This window comes from Haemorhous mexicanus, chromosome 1 (assembly GCF_027477595.1).
Source record: "Haemorhous mexicanus isolate bHaeMex1 chromosome 1, bHaeMex1.pri, whole genome shotgun sequence".
Lineage (NCBI taxonomy): Eukaryota > Metazoa > Chordata > Aves > Passeriformes > Fringillidae > Haemorhous > Haemorhous mexicanus.
Window position 1 is genome coordinate 144,587,454 of NC_082341.1, and position 20,195 is coordinate 144,607,648.

The 20,195-nt window shown below is 42.0% G+C and overlaps 2 protein-coding genes across 24 annotated transcripts in view; one reads left to right on the forward strand and one right to left on the reverse strand.

Moving 5' to 3' along the window:
* Positions 1–20,195, reverse strand: part of TNFRSF11B (TNF receptor superfamily member 11b) — a 93,546-nt gene that overhangs the window by 61,601 nt on the left and 11,750 nt on the right. Inside the window, exon 2 of one of the 23 annotated variants that reach the window (XM_059865771.1) lies at positions 13,927–14,072. The exons of the other annotated variants lie outside the window; for them this stretch is intronic. The gene's annotated coding sequence lies outside the window, so the exon portion shown is untranslated. The remainder of the gene's footprint in view (positions 1–13,926; positions 14,073–20,195) is intronic. 23 annotated transcript variants of the gene reach the window in all.
* COLEC10 (collectin subfamily member 10) lies at positions 336–19,912 on the forward strand. Its single transcript, XM_059865922.1, has 6 exons — positions 336–515; positions 10,313–10,384; positions 11,749–11,820; positions 13,903–13,956; positions 14,928–15,023; positions 16,472–19,912. Exons 1-6 carry the CDS (start codon positions 368–370, stop codon positions 16,861–16,863), a joined length of 834 nt encoding a protein of 277 aa, XP_059721905.1. The 5' UTR covers positions 336–367; the 3' UTR covers positions 16,864–19,912.

Here is a 20,195-nt window from a genome sequence, read left to right on the forward strand (position 1 = left end):
AAAGTCTTTTGTCCCTTGAGTAAGTGAAATGCTGGGCATGAAGAATCAGTGCCGAGAGGCAAAAAAGTTACAAGAGAGATATTCCCATATGTTGGAGAAATTTTCCATGGCAAAAGCAGCTAAATGTCTAACTCAGATAAGAGATAAATTGGAATAAACAGCTGTCAGTGTTAAATAAATATCCTGGATAATGTGCAGGACAGAAATAACTACAGCATTGTCAAACTCCTTTCTTCACTTTATTTAGCTGTTCTTGCATGTAGCTCCCAAGCTTTCCACTGCTCCAGCTAGTGAAGCTTTTATTTTTGAGTCAGCTGCATTTCTTTAGACTGTAACAACGAAAGGCATTTCCTGAGAAACTGCAAGGATGAGCAGCAAGAAAGAACAGCAGCTAACGACATATGGGACCCTTGTAGTGTTTTTTATCTTGCAAGTTCAGATTTTTGGTTTTGATGTTGATAATCGACCTACAACAGATGTCTGCTCAACACACACAATTTTACCTGGACCAAAAGGTGAGGAATTATCAGGTTGCTAATGCTGAGACCAGTACTGATAAAAGCTGATTTTTTATCAGTGGAGACTTGGAGGGCTTGTGGCATGGGCTGGGCATGAAAGATGTGAAATATTGCAGACTGTACAAACATCTAGTAAACTGTAACTGTAATGGGGGAAAATGAAGAAACAAGGAGATTTAAATTTTCATTTCTTTAGTTTCAGGAACAGTGTCATGTATTTTCATATAAGTTAGAGGTGTCTTTTTGCATCTTTCCTCAGCTACACAAATCTTCACTGTGTTATTTCTTGTGCTCATCACACAATGAAAACAGCTAAGAGATACAAACTGAGGGAGTTGTTTGTTTAAAAGTAGGCACCTTTTGTGAACTGTTAATGGTCTGCTTTGCATCTACAGATAGGGAGAGATACACAAAATTTAAAATGACCAAACTGCCATTATTTTCAAATGTTTATTTGTAAATACATCTCTGCTACATTCATCAGACCTGATCCAGTAGCTTTTGTTGAATTAAACAGGACCTCTGCTAGAGATTTCAACAATAACTAGATTAAATCTGGCATGTACAGGTCTTTTATCTTCGAAACACTTTGCAAATATCTGAAACCAAATTTTCTGCATTAACTTACTTTTTCTGTAAGACAACTAACGTCAGCGGAATTGCCTGAAGGGTATCTTATTAGGTCCATGACATACAAATCTATCTTGCAGTGACAGATCTAAAATATATATTCCACGCCATGGCTATTGCGGTTTCAAACTATTGCTTTCTTTTTAGTAATTCATTGTATTTTTCTATAGGCTACAGACTGAGAGGGGAAAAATGCAGCTGATTTAAATTTAAAGCAGAAAAAAATATTATCAAGTCAAGAGCACTGCTACAGACTCATTTGTTTTTATGATGGATTATTCAAATGCATGTTGCTTAAAGGACCATTTTTAATCAGGAAATTAATTTCTTTATGATTACAATCCAAGCTTAAACTTTTGCTGCCACAGCATAAATGCAGAGAGATGTAATGATCCCCAAGGGAGCTAGTGGGTATTGGTTTAGTTAGTATCTAAGTAATGGCAGGCTGGAGAACAAAGTTTGACAGAATTGTGTTTAACAAGTCACAAGGCTAATGAGGGTGTCTCATGATACCACAGAGTAGCTGGGACTCCAGCTGGCTTCTGTGGTCTACCTTGTATAGGGAGCATTTGAAGGGTAGATATTATTATTCTTTGTAAGTGAAGTACTGAGAAAATCAGGATTTAGTAATTTCCAGTCCTATTCTTCCTGGCTGACATCAAAACAGGAGACCAGCAGTTTATTGGCACAGCTCAATCTACTACTTTAGATCACCATCCCCAAGATCCACGATTGGAAGAAGTATTGAGTATAAATCACCTCCAAATTACTAGCTCATATGCACTGCAGGTCATCAAATACATTTTGGAGACTATGTGATATGATCCTTTAGGATTAATTTCAGTTCCTACCAGAGCTGAGCTCATCCAGGACAGTTACAAGTAGCCCTTAATGGCACTGGTTGTTCTAGCTTCCAGTCATCTGGGCAATTAAAGACAAAGCAGGCTGAGTGTATGAACTACCCTGTTACTTCTCAGGCATCCCCTGTATGATATGTAAGCATGAAAAATGCTTACCTAGTGTGCCAGAAGAAAGTCTGTCCTGCTGTCAGTTTTCCTTCATCCATCTAATGTCTATGACTCAGAGCACATGATCCCAAGCTTATGACCACAGCCATAGGCAGAACTTTGCTGTTTAAACTCTAAGCTTGGTAACAGACAAGCCTCTGACTTTTGCTGCTGTAGATTTTTTTCTCTGTGCTATATCTCTTGTGTCCCTTTGTTGATTGTTCTCTTAAAATTGGGTTTTGACTCATCCTGAACAAGTTTTACCCCCTCACCTCCACCTGCTCAGCATCTCAGCTAGGGTAAAACATGGTGGTGCTCCCAGAAGACAGAGGTGCTGATCTCACACACTACTTTGACCAGCTGTTTTTACCACCACAGGTTAGATTCCTGTTGTGGAAACTTCCTTCTTCCATGAGAACATGGAAGTGTCTAATGGACCAAAGCAACCAGAATTAAAGGAATTAAAAGGTATTCAATAGCTGTAAGATTTCCTACACTGCCTCACCTCGCCTATCCCAGTGCGAGGTGTAAATTATCCTACAGGCTAGATCCAATCTGTGTGCTCCAAGTGGAGTAGACCCTGGTCCATCAGCTGAGATAGATGCAGCTGTTTCCATCACACAGTACAGTGGAGAGGAGAACACTGAGGGAGAAGTGGGGGGGTTTGGAGAATTCAGAATTGATAACTCTTTATTGCCTGCACTATTGGAGGCTGCATGACTCAATCCTCTAGGCATTCACAGTTGCTACAGGAGCAAGCTCTCAACCTCTTCACGTGCTCACCCTGAAAATCACCTGTTCAAGAAGGGTTGTGAAGATAGGCCACTTACACAATCCACATGTAACTTGCCCAAGTAACTTTGTGCATTCTTCCCCTTCAAAAACATCTCTTTGTTATGCTCACACCTGAGATGTCACAAGAGAAGTATGACATGAGCAGTGGGATGAAAAAAAAGAAAGGGTAATTGCAGGCTGATTACCAGAAAAGTCCTCAAATCACCTGCGACAGCCCCACCAACTCCCAGAAAGCATGAGGCAGAAGCAGAGGCCATTGTGCACAAGAGCAAGAGCTAGGAAGTACTCTGGAAGACTGCAGACTCCCAGGAGGAGAAGGAATGCAGGGGATGTCCTGTCAGGTTTGCAGTTGTGCTGCAAGGACAGCAGCATGTCCGGGCTCCGGTGCGTGGTGCAGCGAACCCAGCGGGTTCCAGCCCCACCTCTGGGGGCTCACGTGGTGCCCACCAGGTGCTCCTGTCCCCCCCAGCTCCTGGTTCCCCTCACTGGGGCAAGAAAATGAAACCTGAAGCCTGTTTGCCAAGAATTATGCAAAGAAATTTGCCAAATGGGCACTCCAGAAAAGCAGAAAAATAAAAAGAAGAGAGAGGCAAAATTGCACTCTTCTCCATTTCCTTTTCTAGGTAACACTCAGGTCTCTTCTCAAAAAGAGGGGATTATTTTCAATAAAAAGAGCCCACTGCAATGGCTGTCTTGTACTGCCTTCCTGAAAAAAGATTTGAGGTACACAGCCAGCTGGCTTATATGGCAGTAAAGAACAGAAATGTGTGATGTATTTTCTAGGATTCTTATTGAAATACCCTGGGAACACCCCTGCCCTTCTTATCCACTGCCCCCCCACCAAAAACAAAACAAAAAAAAGAAAAAGTAAAAAAAAAAAAAAAAAAATAGAGATTTTCAGTGTTCATAGCTAGTGATTTTCGATGTTTGACCCAAGATGTTAGGAACAACTTGGTCCTAGCTGGGCTGTTGTGGCACAGAAACTGAAAACTTACATCTTACATCAGCTAACACTGATTCACAGCAGGGTAACTGGGGCAATAATGACCATGCTTTATTCTTCATTGACTTCTTGAGTCCAAAGAGGACCAAGAAATGAAGCATAAATGAAACAATGAATTTTCCAGGGCAGCCAGGTTACTGGCCTAGCAAAAGTAGTCATGGCCCTATTGCTTACTTTCTACCCTTCCAAGCTTGGAAGCAAAGCAGGCTGGCTGTTGCTGCTGCTGAGAAAGGGTCTGGGACTGTGGGCAGTCAGCAGCTAACACAGTGAGAGCAAAAGCACCAGCTGTTGTGGCCCTGGCAGCATCAGGAGGATCAGGCTCTGCTCCCCTGGACTCTGCCTTCAGGGGGTGTCCCAGCTCTGTCCTTTCTTCCAGCCTGCTCTCCCCTGGAGACTGCAAGCTCTGATCTGCAAAGGAAGTTTTAAGTGGGCTGTTGGCATAGATGAGACAGGAGTTGACCTGCTCTGAGCAAATCAATAAGCAACAACATGAGGGTAGAAACAAACAGAGGACAACCCAAAACTGACTTCTGAACTCCCATTAAATATGTGAGCAGGGGCTGGCACTGCAAAAGCTGTTTTCACATGGGTTCATGGGCTCTCAGCACTTCAGAAGACTGGCTCTAGGTCTTGCTATCTGTCCCTGATCCCAGTTGATTTTCTTTGAAATCCAGACACAAGAACTTTGAAAGTCTTGAACCAGATCCAGGTTGAGAAACTGGAATAAGATGAAATCTGAAGAGCACCGGGAGTTTCCCATAGCAGTTTAGATGTAAAATCTTTCTTTATCATTATTTCTGACAAATGATGCTTATAAACTCTGTGACATTGGCTGGCACCTCAAAATAGCATTTTCTGTGGTCACCAGTATAGCTGTCCATCTCTCAGCTTTAATTGTGCTTACGCAGTTCCACTCCTGGAAAATCTCAAACTCTTTCAGAAACCAGATATGCTGCTATCCACGTTGCCTTCCAAAAATATAAAATGCCTTACCACATCCTATAGCTGTTCAAATCTATAACTAAATTTCCCTCTTAGTGCCTCATTTTTGATCTGAAGAGTCCTTTAATTTCAATGCATAATTCTATTTTTCGTGGCTTCTAGAATTCCTCATTTTAGCACACAGTAAATTTCTGGAAATTATCAGCCTGAACTACAAAGCTCAGGGGACTTAAATACATAAATTCAAGAGATAGAGGGTCTGTATTTCTCACCAATGGCAGTCTGATTCCTCACTGAAGCCACCATAATTCACGGGTCTCTGAGTTCATGTCAGAATGGCTGCACAAGAGGCTGGGAAAATCAAATCATGCAGACCAAGTAAAAGGGGAATCAAGAATGATTGAAATTATTTCTGTGTTATTAAAGAAATAATGTATATTCCATTCATGCACAAAGGTCCTCACTTTCAAATAATACAAGTCAGCAGAGGTTCACTGAGCCTACTGAAGGCTTGGCTATGCCTCATGCAATGCAATATGAGAGGAGGGTATTTCTAATGAAGTCCAATTTATAAGTAGAAAAGCAATCAGAGAATTCATTTTTTTTCTTTAAGATTCTTTTTATTTTACAAGGGAAGGGCTTGTATTGTCTAATTTGAACCTGGGTGAAGAAAGATAATCTGTGTAAGAATGGTGCACATGTAAGAGCCCTGCATGTTCCTGCAGGACACCTGGGAAGGTGACCATGGGTGCAGTTTCACACTACAGCTGAACATACAACTCAGCTCTCAGGTTTTCTGACAAAAAAAGGGAGGCCAAACATCTTCTTTTTCTTCCACTCTGACCGTGTGGTCCCCACTTCACCTTGTGCTGGCTCAGCTATTTCACAGACTCACAGAATATTCTGAGTTGGAAGGGACCCACAAGGATCACTGAATCCAACTCTTACTCGAATGGCCCATCTAGGGACTGAACCCACCATCCCAGCATTGGCAGCACAGGGCTCTGGCCACACCTGGCTCTTCACTGAGCTGCTTCAGCTCTCTCACTAAAAATGTGCATCTGCCTTATTGATATTCCTCTGTTTAGGGAGATGAATTCCTTCAAAATAGGGCGAAAAGAGTGCTCAGCATCAGGCAGAGGGAAAGGAGGCATGCAGGACAGTGCTGGGAACTGAGGGGAGGAGGAAGGACAGGGAAGGGAACATCACGTCAAAGAGGCAGCTGATGTCAAGAAATCCTGTCCTCAGTGGCCAAATGCAGCATGAAAGCAAGAATGCACACTGTGATGGGAAATTTGCTAAGGATCTAAAAGACACTGAAAGTGAAATCAGAGGAAATTTTGAGTCTTTCCATTGACGTAACTGTGACGCGCTCATACATTGGAAATACAAACAGGGCTGTGTTTGCTTATTTCTTAAAGTCTGTGACTCCCTCTAGTGACAAACCCTCTCGGCAGATATTGTGCATGCCCAAGTGCTGCAGAGGTTCTTCCTGCTCAGGGTCACTCCGTGTCCCAAGCTACACAGCTAACCCTGTCAGGCTCTTCCAGGAGGGCAGGCATTCAGTCGCTCCTGCAGGGTTCTCAAGGCTTCAGAATTATGCTCATCTCCTTATCCTTTTAGTTTGGATAAGGAGAGGCAGAAATCACCTGTACTCGGCATGTTCAGTCTCTGGGGGTGGGGAGGGTCCATCTGCCACCCACAAAGTCCCACCTGGAGGTGGGACTAAGATATGAAACCTGGAGCTCAGCAGAACTGTGTCACACATGTAACAAAGCCTTTGTGGTAGGGCATTGGCTGTGCCTAGGAATGATAAATGCATCTAAGGCAAGCAGTGCAAAGCTGCTCGCCTTGCTTGAGAATTCCATCATGTGGTATTCTCATCAAGATTAAAAGAAAGATTCTCATCCTTCCCCCCTCATGTTAAATTAGTCATTAGTCCCAGGGCTTTTCAAAGAGTCTTTGGCTGGCACTGAGACTTTTTCTATTTAGAGTATCTGGTGTAGGAGGACAACTGTGCTGTAGCCCAGCATAAGTGATGTTTCTATATTTTGAAGGGGTGGGCATGTCCTGGATCCTGGAGGGAGACACACCTGCCAAAGGGAGGATGAGAGAGCATTAACATTTCTGTGGTATTTAGCTGACCTGAGGCCGTGGCACACCAGCACAGCTGACAAAGTGGTCCCAGGGAGTCTCTCAGCACAGCTCCAAATGTGCTGAGAGGTACTCATGCATAAGCCCAGTTCAGAGTCTCTTCTCAGCCTGCAGACACGCTCTCAGCCTGATGCAGATAATCATGGGCTCTGAAACCCCCAGGAGTTACACCCAGGTTCTCCAAGAGCCATGGTCAGCCCTTGATTACAAGACTTGGAGAGTAACTAACTGTCTGTGAACAAGATCTATGAACTTGAATACGTCCTGAGTTCATGAATACAAACCAGATAAATTCCCTACAAAAGATTCATCAGGGAAATCTAAGTCACTTAAAGGTCGATAAATTCTTACTAATTAAATTTTTACCAAAGGTAACCTCTCAACATTTAGTTATTTAGTGTTTTTTAGTCAAACTCCAAAAAAGACGGAGCCCCTTTCAACTGCCTAAAAAATCCTGCTGGTAATTGGACCTCCAGCATTTTCCTGAACTTGTTTACAGAAGGTCTGTGGTTCCCCCTCAACTACAATTAAAATCTTCTAATGGCTGCAAAATTTACTTATTTCTTATGGCTTCTGCTCTTCTGCCTTGCACAATCCCAAGCTGGAAGAGTCTAGTAATTTACTGCTTCAGGTGTTTCTTTTAGCAATCTGGTATTTCATATCTGTGACACACCAGAAACCAATCAACTTGAGGAAATACTAACAAGGCTGAGAAATAGTCTTACTTCAGTTAATCACTCCAAGTGCTTCTTCAACCATGTTTCAAATGCCAGTGCAGTGTAATATCTGACATCTCTGTGACCACAGTTTTAAAGTGACAATCTGCTAATTAGGTAAAATTTAACCTGACACTGCCCCGAGTGCAAAGTAGCACGAAGGAGAGGTTAGCCTCTAGGTATAGCTAAGAAGCATATGAGGTCAGGGATCAGAAAATTTGTGTTGCACAAAGCACAGTACGACAGAACTCAAAAACCCAGTCCAGAGTACTAGCAGGACAGGATTTTTTTTCCTGGAAGATTTAAAAAAAAAAAAAAAAAAAAGGTGGCTAAGGTAGTGGCATGGCTACTTCACATGAAGTCTCAGAGGAAAGGGAGGGATACTTATGGTAAACTAGAAATAAAGCCAACTCAACCCCTGCCCAAACAGTCGGCCAACCTCTCAGTCTCCCCTCCCTGGTTGCAAATCATGGCAAGACCACAAGAGGGAAGCCCGACCCAAGAATTCACCTTTCGTGCCAAAATTTGAGATCACAGCGCACAGCAGCTCAAGGAGGTCACAGCACGTACAGTATCAGCAGGTACTGGGCTTAATCTAATCTTAAATTAACAATAAAATGGTATCACTAACTAACACTGTTTGTTTCTACCCTTGTTTTGTAATGGCCTACATATTCTCAGATGACAGGTGAGGGGAAAAGCAGGATTACCCTCTCTTATAGACAGACAAATTATTGTTCTTCCCATTTTCCTGGATATGAAAAGTAACACAGAGTGTGGCAGCCTTCTTTACACCAAGATGAAACAGGTGATGGAACTTATTTCCCTCTCCCTTAGGCTTTTAGATGTCTTAAGCAAAAATTTGGATCACATAAGGTGTTAATAAAAGTTAAGGCACTCCCTGACCTCTGGAAACCCCCAGAACAAACTTTGCCACACCTTTCACTCCTCCCACCCTCAGCTCTCAGGCTGATGGAACATACAGGACAAAGTAGCTTCAACTTCAGCAGCCCTAGGTGTGAAAATGTTGTTCCAAAGTCCATGAGGAAAAGTCACTGGATCTTTCAGTGGCTCAAAATGTTGAAACTGAGACAGGAATAAAACATCTTTAGAAAGTGATCACAGCTTCTCCACTTGTATAATGACTTTCTTTCCTGGGTTCTATTTTTAGGATTAGCTGTTTCACAAATGAGGAAACCATTGCTGTGAGAGGCTGGAAGTGGCTGCCTGGGTTACAGTCACCCCCAGTACACCTCAGCTCCCTGCACACTTTCTGCTGGGGCTGCAGGCACCACCCTTGGTGAGACAGGTTATTGGTCTTGTCACATACTGCTGTTCTGTCCTCACCTCTCTGGCTGACATCCAGAGAGGCTTCCCTCCCTTGGCTCTCCATAGACTGAACAACAGCCCTCTCCCCTTCTGGGCAGCAGGCACAGACACAACTGGCTGCCACTACCATGTGAGATCCTGGCTGAGCCAAGAGGCTGTGGCACTGCTTCCCACTGCACAGCAAGGCTCATTGCCAACAAGGGCAGGGAACAATGGGAGAGGCTCTGGAAGGCTGCCCTGGTCACTGATGGCCCTTTGCTGCAGGCGAGTTCTGGGTCTCCTCCCCACCTCTGCTGGGGGGAGAAAAAAAAAATCTTCCTCTTGTGATCTGGCTCCAAACTAAGGAGATGACAAAGTCATTTTTAGTCTTTCTTTCCTTCCTTTCTTCCTGCCTTCCATGCAAAGCAACCTTGTATGCTACTTACGGAAGGAAACATTTCTTTTTGACAAACTTCTGCCTTGCACCTTTACCCAATATGCTGCACAGTGAGAGACTGTCTTCCAACAGTGAAAGTGCCTGTACAGAACTACACAGGAACCTGTGTAATAGGGTCTCAATCTCATTTAGAGAAATCTTTGCACTACCATAATAAATGAAATGATTTTGCTTCTTACAGATACTCTGTGTATGACCTTTCAAAATAAAGCATTGGAGTAATTGCAAAACAAGTTTCTTGTATCAACATACAAATGCCAACTGTCAAAAAATGAAGGCAAGAATTGTGTCATATTAAGTGCCAAGGTCTATGTCAAGATCTATTTCAACATATTTACATTCCTCTCATTCCGAATGCATCTGCATACCCTGAACAGAGTCACTAGGAATGGAACCACTAGGAACAATTAATAAACACCTGTTGCCTCCCTTGGCAGTTTGCCCCTATGTGCTCAAGTTTCCCAATACCAAAAGATTGGTTTATTTATCTGCTTTATAGCTAATAATGCTCAAAGTGTAGGAGTAGAAATTGCTGTTGTATAATTTTCATGTTGTAACAGCCTCTCTGAAAGGGAGAGTTTTTAGCTTTTCCTAATGATGGTCAGATTCCTCATCTCTTTTCTGAAAATTTATCCCATGGCTGCTGTGCCTTCAATGTGAAATAAAAAGAAATCAGTAGGGGAAAAAAAACCCCATGAACTTTTCTTTCTGAATGTGTTTAGCTGTACTTACTGCACTGAGAGAAATGTACCATGATGTTTTATTTTCTGTTTTTTTGGAAGGGGATGAAGGTGAAAAGGGAGACAGAGGAGAAGTAGGCAAACAAGGAAAGGTTGGACCAAAAGGACCAAAAGGTATTTATAATGGTTTGTTGGCTATTGCTGGCATATGAATATCATTATACACAACTGTACTGATGCATATGACTGGTGTTTAATGCTTTTCATTTCTGTTTCACCAGTGGATTTCACAATCCTGTCAAACATTAATTGGCAAACATAACAATACTTAGCTTGGTTCAATTCCTATTGATACTTAAGACAAATATATATGGCTGTCATGAGCGTGATTTAGAAAACCTAGATCATATACATAATCAGAAAGATTACTCTTATTAAAATTAGCCTTTAGTTGAAATTGAATTTTGAGCGTTATTGCCTAGCAATATGTCAGGGTGCTCAATAAAATTTGGTTTCAGTTGTCTGTATTCTGCAGACAAAGCAAACAAAGCCATACACACACAATTAAAAAGTTCCTCTGATCAAACAGCATCCAAGATGAGAACAAGGACTTGCATATGTTTCAGGACTTGGCTCAATTAAATAGGTTCCACATCCACAGTGTGACCTGGGCGTATCATTTGGAGGCACCAGATGTGACCATGTCAGCCTTGTTTGCATACTCTAATTTGAAAGCTTAATTTATCTTTAGAGTTTAATGACAATGCATTTCCAAGATCTTCCTTCCTTGACTGTGGCTTAAGACTAATCAGGAAAGTTTTTACTTTTATTGAAACTGTAAAATCCCTCTCTTATTATTGTTATAATAAAAAACTTCTTCAATTTTTTAGTGCATTCTTACGATTTCACTTCTTACCTTAAAATGAACACCAGGTAAGATACAAGGAATTTAGGGAATCAAGCATTTACAAAGCATCTCATTGATGTTAAAGTCCTTTTGCAAACTGAGATTCCCTAGATTGGCCTGTCATCATTAGACAGCCATCTCAGAACTTACACTATTTATTAATAAATTAAAAAGGACACCTGTTATTTTGTGCTCTGAAGACTGGGAAAACACATAGAGCAAAATTAGTAGCTCCCTACTTGCAGTCCTGCTTTGACAAGGACTCCCAGCAAAGCCACAAGGACTTAGAAAAGTGTTTTGCCTGGGGTGGAGAAAAATAAAAAGTGTCAGCCTGGTTTGACTGTGAAGTAAATCACTAGCAGTTTTAGTTTCTATTTTCTCTAAGACAGTATGATGTTTGAAAAGGCAATTTTATTAAGGTTCTATGCCATGTCCTACTGTCGTACCCTACAGGAGCAGAGACCTGGCTGTACTCTTCCAAATAACCTCAGGGCTGAGCTCACTTCACTTTGCCACACAGGCAGATTGGCCACACTCAGGAAAAACAGCAGCAGTAGAGACCTAAACAGTGCCCCAGAAAAGAAATTACAGCAACCACCCATACTCATTTCCTCTTCTTTTCTTCTCTTAGGAAACAAAGGACCCATGGGTGATATTGGTGACCAGGGAATGCTTGGTAAAATTGGTCCAATTGGTGGAAAGGGTAAGCTCTGGTCTGGGCATTTTCTTGGGGTTTTTTCCTTCAAGGTAAATATGTGCTTTATGAGAGCTCCAGATATAGAGCAATATTAAATAATGGTACGACCAATGCTCTCCAAATAAAGTTATGCATAAAGATTGGTGATGAAAGTGAACTGAAATACCCTAGTTTTATTTTCTTCATGCAATATATCCAACTAATTTGGCTAAAATAATTTCTTTTATGAGTTAAGACATCAATCCTCTTTGAAGGATCTAGTTGAAGGTGTTTCTGATCATTGCATGGGGGTTGGACTAGATGACCTTTAAGGTCACTTCCACCCCAAACTATTCTATGATTCTCTGGTAAAAGAGAATGGGAGAAATCCAGTTCCTGTGAAGTAAATCCTCTGAACACTCTAAGAGACAAATGTGTACCTTTGGTTTGGATGCTGAAGGCCTAAGTCAATGTCCTACTGCTGCTGAGGATGCCACACCTTGTCACCTGCACTGCTGTGGGTCATGTGAGCAAGCAATGCACAGGACATCCCTGTCCTGGTAAGGAACGAATTCAGGAATTTTAAGAAGGTGCTCACATAAGCAGGGATGGCAACTACTTCCAAATCAAGGTAGACTCCAAATCTGTCTGGACAATCATTTAATGAAATTGTGCTCTATTTGTCTCGAGAAGAAGCTCAGGCATTCCTTTCTGATATTCCTAAAGAGCTACTTGAGAAGGAATATTGCTTCTGCCACAAGGAGGTCTTGAAAGTTGATCAGGGACACTGCCATTGCCAGAACTCTGGGGTCTCAAACCAGCAAATCAGCTTGGATATACTGTTGAGTGGGTGGAACAGTCTCTCTGGAGAGCTTCTCAAAGCACTGCTTTTAACAAACCTTTCATGGCCTCCAGCCAGCCTCAGTATCAGACAAGAAGAAAATATTTTGACCTGAGGGATTAATTTTCAGAAGTACCTAGAAAACTGAAAACTCAGAGAGTTATCTCTTAAAACGTCTTCAATCCCCAAAGGAGACAAAAAAGAAGAATCTCACAAGTTGCTTTTCTTTATCTGAAAGTAAACGAATGTTCTGAGCTTTTAAATCAAGTTCTTTTAAAATGTGAATGCAAAATTTATTGTCCCCTTACAGTTGTTTCTCATTTTCTTTATTTGTGGAAGCAAAGGTCACTGTTTAAATCTATGCCTAAACATTGGAGTTCTTAATGAAGCAAGCCTGAAATTCCAGCTTGCAAGTGTTCAGTGGGTGTGCTGCTAATTAAAATGACAGCCAACATCTAAATTCTTTAAAAAACCACTACCATATAAAGTAAAAAGTACATAAGAACATGGTCATCAATAAGGCAAAGCAAGTATTAGTATGTTTTGACCTCTGAAGGTTTTATTCATAAAAGAGCTGACATGAATTTCAGATTAAGTCCAGCTGTTCCTGACCCAAATAACAACTGAGATTTTTTAAAGAACAGGTCACATCCAGTTATATAGCAGCAGAGCATTTGGAGAAGTATTTCTATCATTCTTATAATTTACAAAAGAGAGTTGGATGAGAGTTGGAGAGTTTGCAGTTGGATGCAAATAAATCACATTTCCATAAACTGAACTGAAATGCTGCTCCTTAATGACCTCCCTCCATGCAGGTGCCAACTGCTGCCCACATACACAATCTCTTGCACACATGAATTCAGGGGCTTAGAGCACATCTGCTGCCTCATCTCACCAGGGAACTGCTGAACCTGGGGAAGGGCTCTGTCCTGCAGACCCTAGAGAACCCAGATCTCACCTTTTCAAGATTTCTTAAGTGCTTTCAGCCTCTCGGGATCATTTTGCAGTTTATATTTAAAGTAAGTGGTACCAGGAGCCAGCAGCACACAAGATGCCTGTGTTATCAGTGAGTTAGCTATTAAAGGGTTCACATTTCCATGCACCAGAATTAATTGTGGTTTGTTTAACTTGGCATGTCTTCCAGTACAGTCCATCAGAGCTTCCTATCAAAAGCACACTGTTAATATATTATTAAAAGGGCTTTTAAATATGCTTCCCTGACACATGCACTGTCTGAGATCTGAGAATATATTTTCCTCTTTATTCAGGTGACAAAGGAGCCAAAGGCTTACCAGGGGTTTCAGGAAAAAAAGGAAAAGCAGGTATGCTATGCATCCTTCTGTGCAGAATGGCCAAATCTGCTGGATCTTTGATTTCAGGGTTGGTTTGTATGGAATTCCATGAAATTTTGAGGCCCAAGGAAGATACATTGAAATGCCTAAGGAGAATAGACGAAATGTAATTGAGGCCCAAGGAGAATAGATGAAATGTAAGGAAGAGACTGAAAATGTTTTGTTAAAAAATGTAAAGGATAGTGCAGGGACATGACTGATTCCTATGAATATACCAGCATACACAAAATATGAAGTCACCCAAATTCATGGGTAATATTAGGTATCATAAAAACTAACACACAGGCCAGCAGTATGCATTTAAACTGGATACTAAAAGAAAGTTTCTTAATATCAAAGGAATTAAGCCCCTTAACAGTTTCCTAATAGGAGCATGGGGATGAAAAACTAAGTGATATTGATAGAAATATAATCTGTTGTCAAATTAATGCAATGCGTTTGCTTACAGGAGGATAATTTGACTCTGATGAACTAGAAACCTAGAAACCTTGAATGGTTACCCACCTTGAACATATACTAGTGTTTATTTTTAAGAGATTGCATATAAAATGACCATTTGGTGCTTAATGGGAAACCATCAGGAACTTATTTTCTTTCTGAGAAAAACAAAAAGAACAAATAAAACCTCTAGCAAGCCAAATTCCAGTTAAAAAAAAAAAAAGAAAATTATTAACTGAGACTTCAAGGCTTGAAAGCTATTGATTATTTGGGTTGGTATTAACTTGCTTAAGCCAGTTAGCAAGGGAGTGTACAGTGGACAGAGCCAAAACATTAAACATGAACAGAAGTGTAGCCAGTGGGGTAAGGCGAGACTGGCCCTCCATAAGTGGAGCCCAGGTCTTCAGAAGCTTTGGAAGTGGGTTACAGGTGACTCTCCATGCACACACACACCCCCAAATGCTTCTACATAGGTAAATCCTCTACCCTTTGTATTGCATCAGGCACGGTCTGTGACTGTGGGAGATACCGCAGATTTGTCGGACAGCTGAATATCAATGTGGCTCGTCTTAACACATCCATCAAGTTTGTGAAGAATGGTAAGCATCCTTAAGTATTTGAGAGGATTTATTTGCCTCCAATAACAGATATCATTGCTATTCTTCAACCACTGTTGCTCTATGGAAGTGTCCACAGATGACCCAGAGAGAGGGTCCTCTGTTTCAGGCACTCTGAATCTTACATCTATAAGGATAAAAGGACCAGATGACTAAAGCAAAAAATACACAAGTTATCAACAGCACAAGAGAATACATCAAGAAAAGCACAAGGAATGATTGGCTAACCACCTCTGCACTGTCATTCTGCTCAGGTTTGGTGGCCAGTCAGGCAATGTAAGGCAGAAGCTTGTGCCAGTCTGCTCCAGAGAGACAGGAAGGGCAATAAGAACCTCTTGATCTTTCTGCTGCCTGGGAAGGCTGCAGACTCAGTACTCCTAGTGCTCCCCTCAGTGATGCACAATTTTCTTGTAACAAGGGACCAACACTCGAGGCTATGGGTTATAAGAATGCATGTTTGCAGGCAGTGCTGTTGGGTGGGCAGTGCAAAGTGCCCCACTAAAAGGAAGGGAGTTTCCTGGCATAAAAGTGATTTTGAGACAGCTTCCAGGACTAGGGTTATATCACTAATTAATTGAATTGGAGACTGTTTTTTGTCACTGTGGCCATCCAGCACAGAACAACACTCATCTATTTTAAAAATACTACAAAACTGAATGATGCATTATCAAAGAATGTCCCTCAGGACCACTCCCTCTACTAAATTCTAAGCTGTGCCTGGGGTAACTCCTGAATCATTTGGGAGAGTGGTAATTTTCCAAGGCCAAACTCTACTCAGGACCACTCCAGCAATCCATTAGCAGAGACAATCAATTTCCAGCAACCCAGGCATGCTCCTTGGCACTGCTTAATTCACTAGGCTATAAACTCACTGGTTGAGAGTCTGCCTTTTAAAGCTGCTCAGCAACCACAATTTTCTTCTGAGTCAATGCCACAGTGCTACAGCAGCTCTGAATATAAGGCTGAATCTAAAATATCTTATCTTAGCAGTCACATTCATTTGCCTCTACATGGAAAGGGCTTGAAAAGCTATTTATACCACTGTGTTTCTACCCCTAGGCACTCTTTCACAATCTGTATTCAAAAACATACAAAGCAATAGGGTGATCCAGAATTAGACATTGCCATTTGACATTTGCCTTAAGTTGATTAGTACTAGACATCCAGGAAAAAAAACTGAAGTGTCACAGGAGACATGCCAATCAGGACTGAGTAGCTCTTGTCCTAATGTGTGCTAAGAGCTTGACAATCCCATTAGTCACATCAATCTCTGATCATGTCATCATCATTCATCATAAATACAGTGGTGGGACACTTTTCCTCCTTCCCTTTTATTAATTCTAATGTAAAAATCATCTTATTGTCATATTGGAATAGAATAACCTTCAGCATCTGTTGACATGCCATTAAGCAATTTTTCTTCTTCAAAGTTATAGCAGGTATCAGGGAGACAGATGAGAAATTCTATTACATTGTGAAAGAAGAGAAGAATTACAGAGAAGCCTTGATCCACTGCAGGGACAGAGGAGGATCACTGGCCATGCCTAAAGACGAGGCAACCAATGCCTTGATTGCTGACTACATCTCCAACAGCGGCCTGTTCCGAGCCTTCATTGGGCTGAATGACATGGAAAGAGAAGGACAGTTTGTGTATGCAGACAACAGCCCACTGCAGAACTACAGTAACTGGAAGCAAGGGGAGCCTCATGACCCAGCTGGTCACGAGGACTGTGTGGAAATGCTCAGCACAGGAGAGTGGAACGACTCAGAGTGCCAAGTCACCATCTACTTCGTCTGTGAATTCCTCAAGAAGAGGAAATAAAAGTGCCAGAGAATGTGCCTGGCACCTGCTGTACATACAATAACCCATCCTCATTCATTTATGGTAGGAAGAGTAAATCAGGGATAGGAAACCAGGGACAGGGTTCAACCCGGCCTTCACATCACTGGGCTAAGCAAGAGTAACTACAGTTTAGTCATCAGTGACCGAAAAGTCAGCACAGATCTGCAGGGGGCATCCAGCCAGCTGTGAATTTTTATTTCATTTCTACATGCATTTTAGGGTTGGCATTTCTATGTGTAACTTAGGGGTAAATTTAGAGCATGCAGAAGTGAATATAATTTCACCAGTTCCAGAAATAGTAAGATCATTGGTATATGAAGTACTGATGTGGTTTGCGAAGTCCACAGATGGAAAGAGCATGACCTTCATTAACCTCTGACTTGCATAGGGAGTCCCAGTAATTTCCCTTATGACTTCAGAACTCAAAGAAAAGGTTTTAAGTATCTCTTGAAAAAAATCCTTCTTTTGTTAGAATCATAATTTGAGGTGGAAGGTATCTCTGGAGGTCATTTGGTTAAATCTTGCATGCAAAGCAGGACCAACTTCAAACTTAAAAGTTATTATACTCTCCTTAATTTGGCTGTGCAATTATATTGCCTGATAGGTATTTATGTGGTCTTCTGTTAAGCCTTTGACACTGTTCCCTACAATAATATTCTCTTTAAATTGGAGAAATAGATTCAATGAGGGACTGTAAGGTGGATAAACAATTGGTTAGATGGCTGCATCCAGAGGGTGTTTGTCAGTGGCTCAGAGTCCCAATGGACATCACTGACAATGGAAATCCCTCAGGGATCTGTATTGAGACCAGCACTATTTAATATCTTCATTAATGACGTAGACAAAGGCATGAAGTGCACCCTCAGCACATCTGCAGATGGCACCAAGCTGAGGGGTGCAGTTGACACACCTGAAGGATGGGATGCCATTCAGAGGGATCTGGATGACATGAGGGAAGTGGTCCATGGCAACATTATGAGGTTTAACAAGACCAAGTGCAATGTGCTGCACTTGAGTTGGGGCAACCCCTGGACTCAGTCAGGTGAGGGATGAACAGATCAAGAGCAGCCCTGCCCAGCAGGACTTGGGGGTGCTGGTGGATGGGAGGCTGGACATGAGCTGGCAATGTGCACTCACAGGCCAGAAAGCCAAACGAGTCCTGGGCTGCATCCAAAGCCCTGGGATTCTGCCCCTCTACTTTGCTCTGGTGAGGCCCCAACTGCAGTGCTGCATCCACCTCTGGGGTCCCCAGCACAGAAAGGCTATGGACCTGTTGGAGCAAATCTAGAGGAGGCCACCAAGATGATTAGCAGGATGGAGCACCTCTCCTGTGAGGAAAGGCTGAAAGATTTGGTTTTGTTCAGCCTGGGAAAAAAAAGGCTTTGGGGTGACCTAATTGCAGACTTCCAGTACCTGAAAGGAGCCTACAAGGAAGATGGAGAGAGACTTTTTACAAGGTCATGTAGGGACAGGACAAGGGGGAATGAGTTTAACTGAAGGAAAGTAGATTTAGGTTAGATATGAGAAAGAAATTCCATACTGTGAGGATGGTGAGCCCAGAGAAATTGGGAATGCCCCTGGTAATGTCCAAGGCCAAGCTGGATGGAGCACTGAGCAACCTGGTCTAGTAGAAAGAGGCCCTGCCCACAGTATGGGGGTTTGAACTAGATGATCTTTAAGGTTCCTTCCAACCCAGACCATTCTATGATCCTACACAGAAGAGATTTCGCTTATCTCTGTTTTCAACTCTATCATCCATCAGGCTGGCCTGAAATGTGAGGAATTATACATAGGCATGCAAGCCTACACAGCTTGTAGGGAACCTAAAAACAGATGGAGTAGTTCTAGTGTCTGAAGTCCCCAAAATCTGTGATAAGCATACAGAAGTCTAGCACAAAGAGAAGAGTGTTAAGGAAGCAATACCATTCCTGTAGGCTGTAAACAGGCACATGTAATATAAGCTATACCATGTGCATTGCTGGTTTAACAAGTGATTCTAGGAACATATTAACTCCCTAACTCAGAAGCCAGTAATGTTTGATGTTTAATGTTAAAATCACCCAAGCCTTTGTAACACAGGAAGAAGCTACAGAACAGGTTTTATCCCCCAAGAACCCAGATTCAGGTGTGGCTGAACAACTTAGTCATGCAGTTCAAACGGACTCACTAAAAATTATGAGCACTCAACATGAAGGCTCTGCTGTCACTGCCTGGCTACTTAGATCTCCATGTCACAATGACCACAAGAATCACATTTTCATATATTTGTGAATTCTGACAGAGCTTTTTTTCTTCAGACATATCAAGTGCTTAGTCATTATTTGCCTTTCCTCACAGCTGGAGATGCCAAGAGAAATCTGAGGGTCATTACAATGCAAGTCTGTAGGTTTTCCTTCCCACCTAACACTAAAAATTAAGGAAAGATATCTGGAAGCTAAGGAGAATGCAAGATGGTCAGCACCACACAGCAACATTGCCTGCAGGTCACTGAGCACCAGGTGCACACAGTCCTCCTCTGGGTATACAAAGAGCTGGACATACCATCAGCTAGTAATGTGGAGGGTCAGCTCCAAGTCTCTCTTCTCCTGCTGAGTACAGCACTGCAAAGGCAACCAAACAATGATATGTCCTCAACCTCACCCTGAACAGGACCATTTGCCTGGTTGTTTGACTCCAAGTTCACCCCTGAGCACTGACCAACACAGGTCTGACTCTGTGACTCAGAACCACTCTTGTAATCTGGTTTCTCTGATACTTGTTCCTCCAGAACACCTCCTGTTGCTACCAGCAGTAAATTATCTGTGTTCTACACACCCTCCAGGAAATTATTCAAACCTGTGAATAAAGAAGAGGGACCACATTTCTTCTCATTACTCCCCTTCTATGCTATGAGACTATTTGGGCAAACAAATTCACTTTGCATGATGTAACTCAGTCTGAATTGTTCCCACTCTGGGAATTGATATTCCTCAAAACTAGGCAGAATTACACTTTTTTAGGATCTATTGTAATAAACTTGTTAAGCTAAGCACTTTGGTTTTAGAAGCATTAATGGGTAATGATAAATAATTAATGATTAATTCAAGAAAAAGCTTCTTGAGGAAAAATGCCTTTTAGAAGTTCAAGTCAGTTCCTACTAGTCATGCAGAAGTGGTATAGTAATATCCCTGTAGGTAGGCACAATCACTTCTCCACACTTCATCTTTACTTCTGACTCAAGAAACCACCAAAACATGCTTACCAGACTTATGGGAGGTCCGTACTCTGAAACCTCTGGCCATACTGAGACCACTGGCTGACAAGATTTAGAG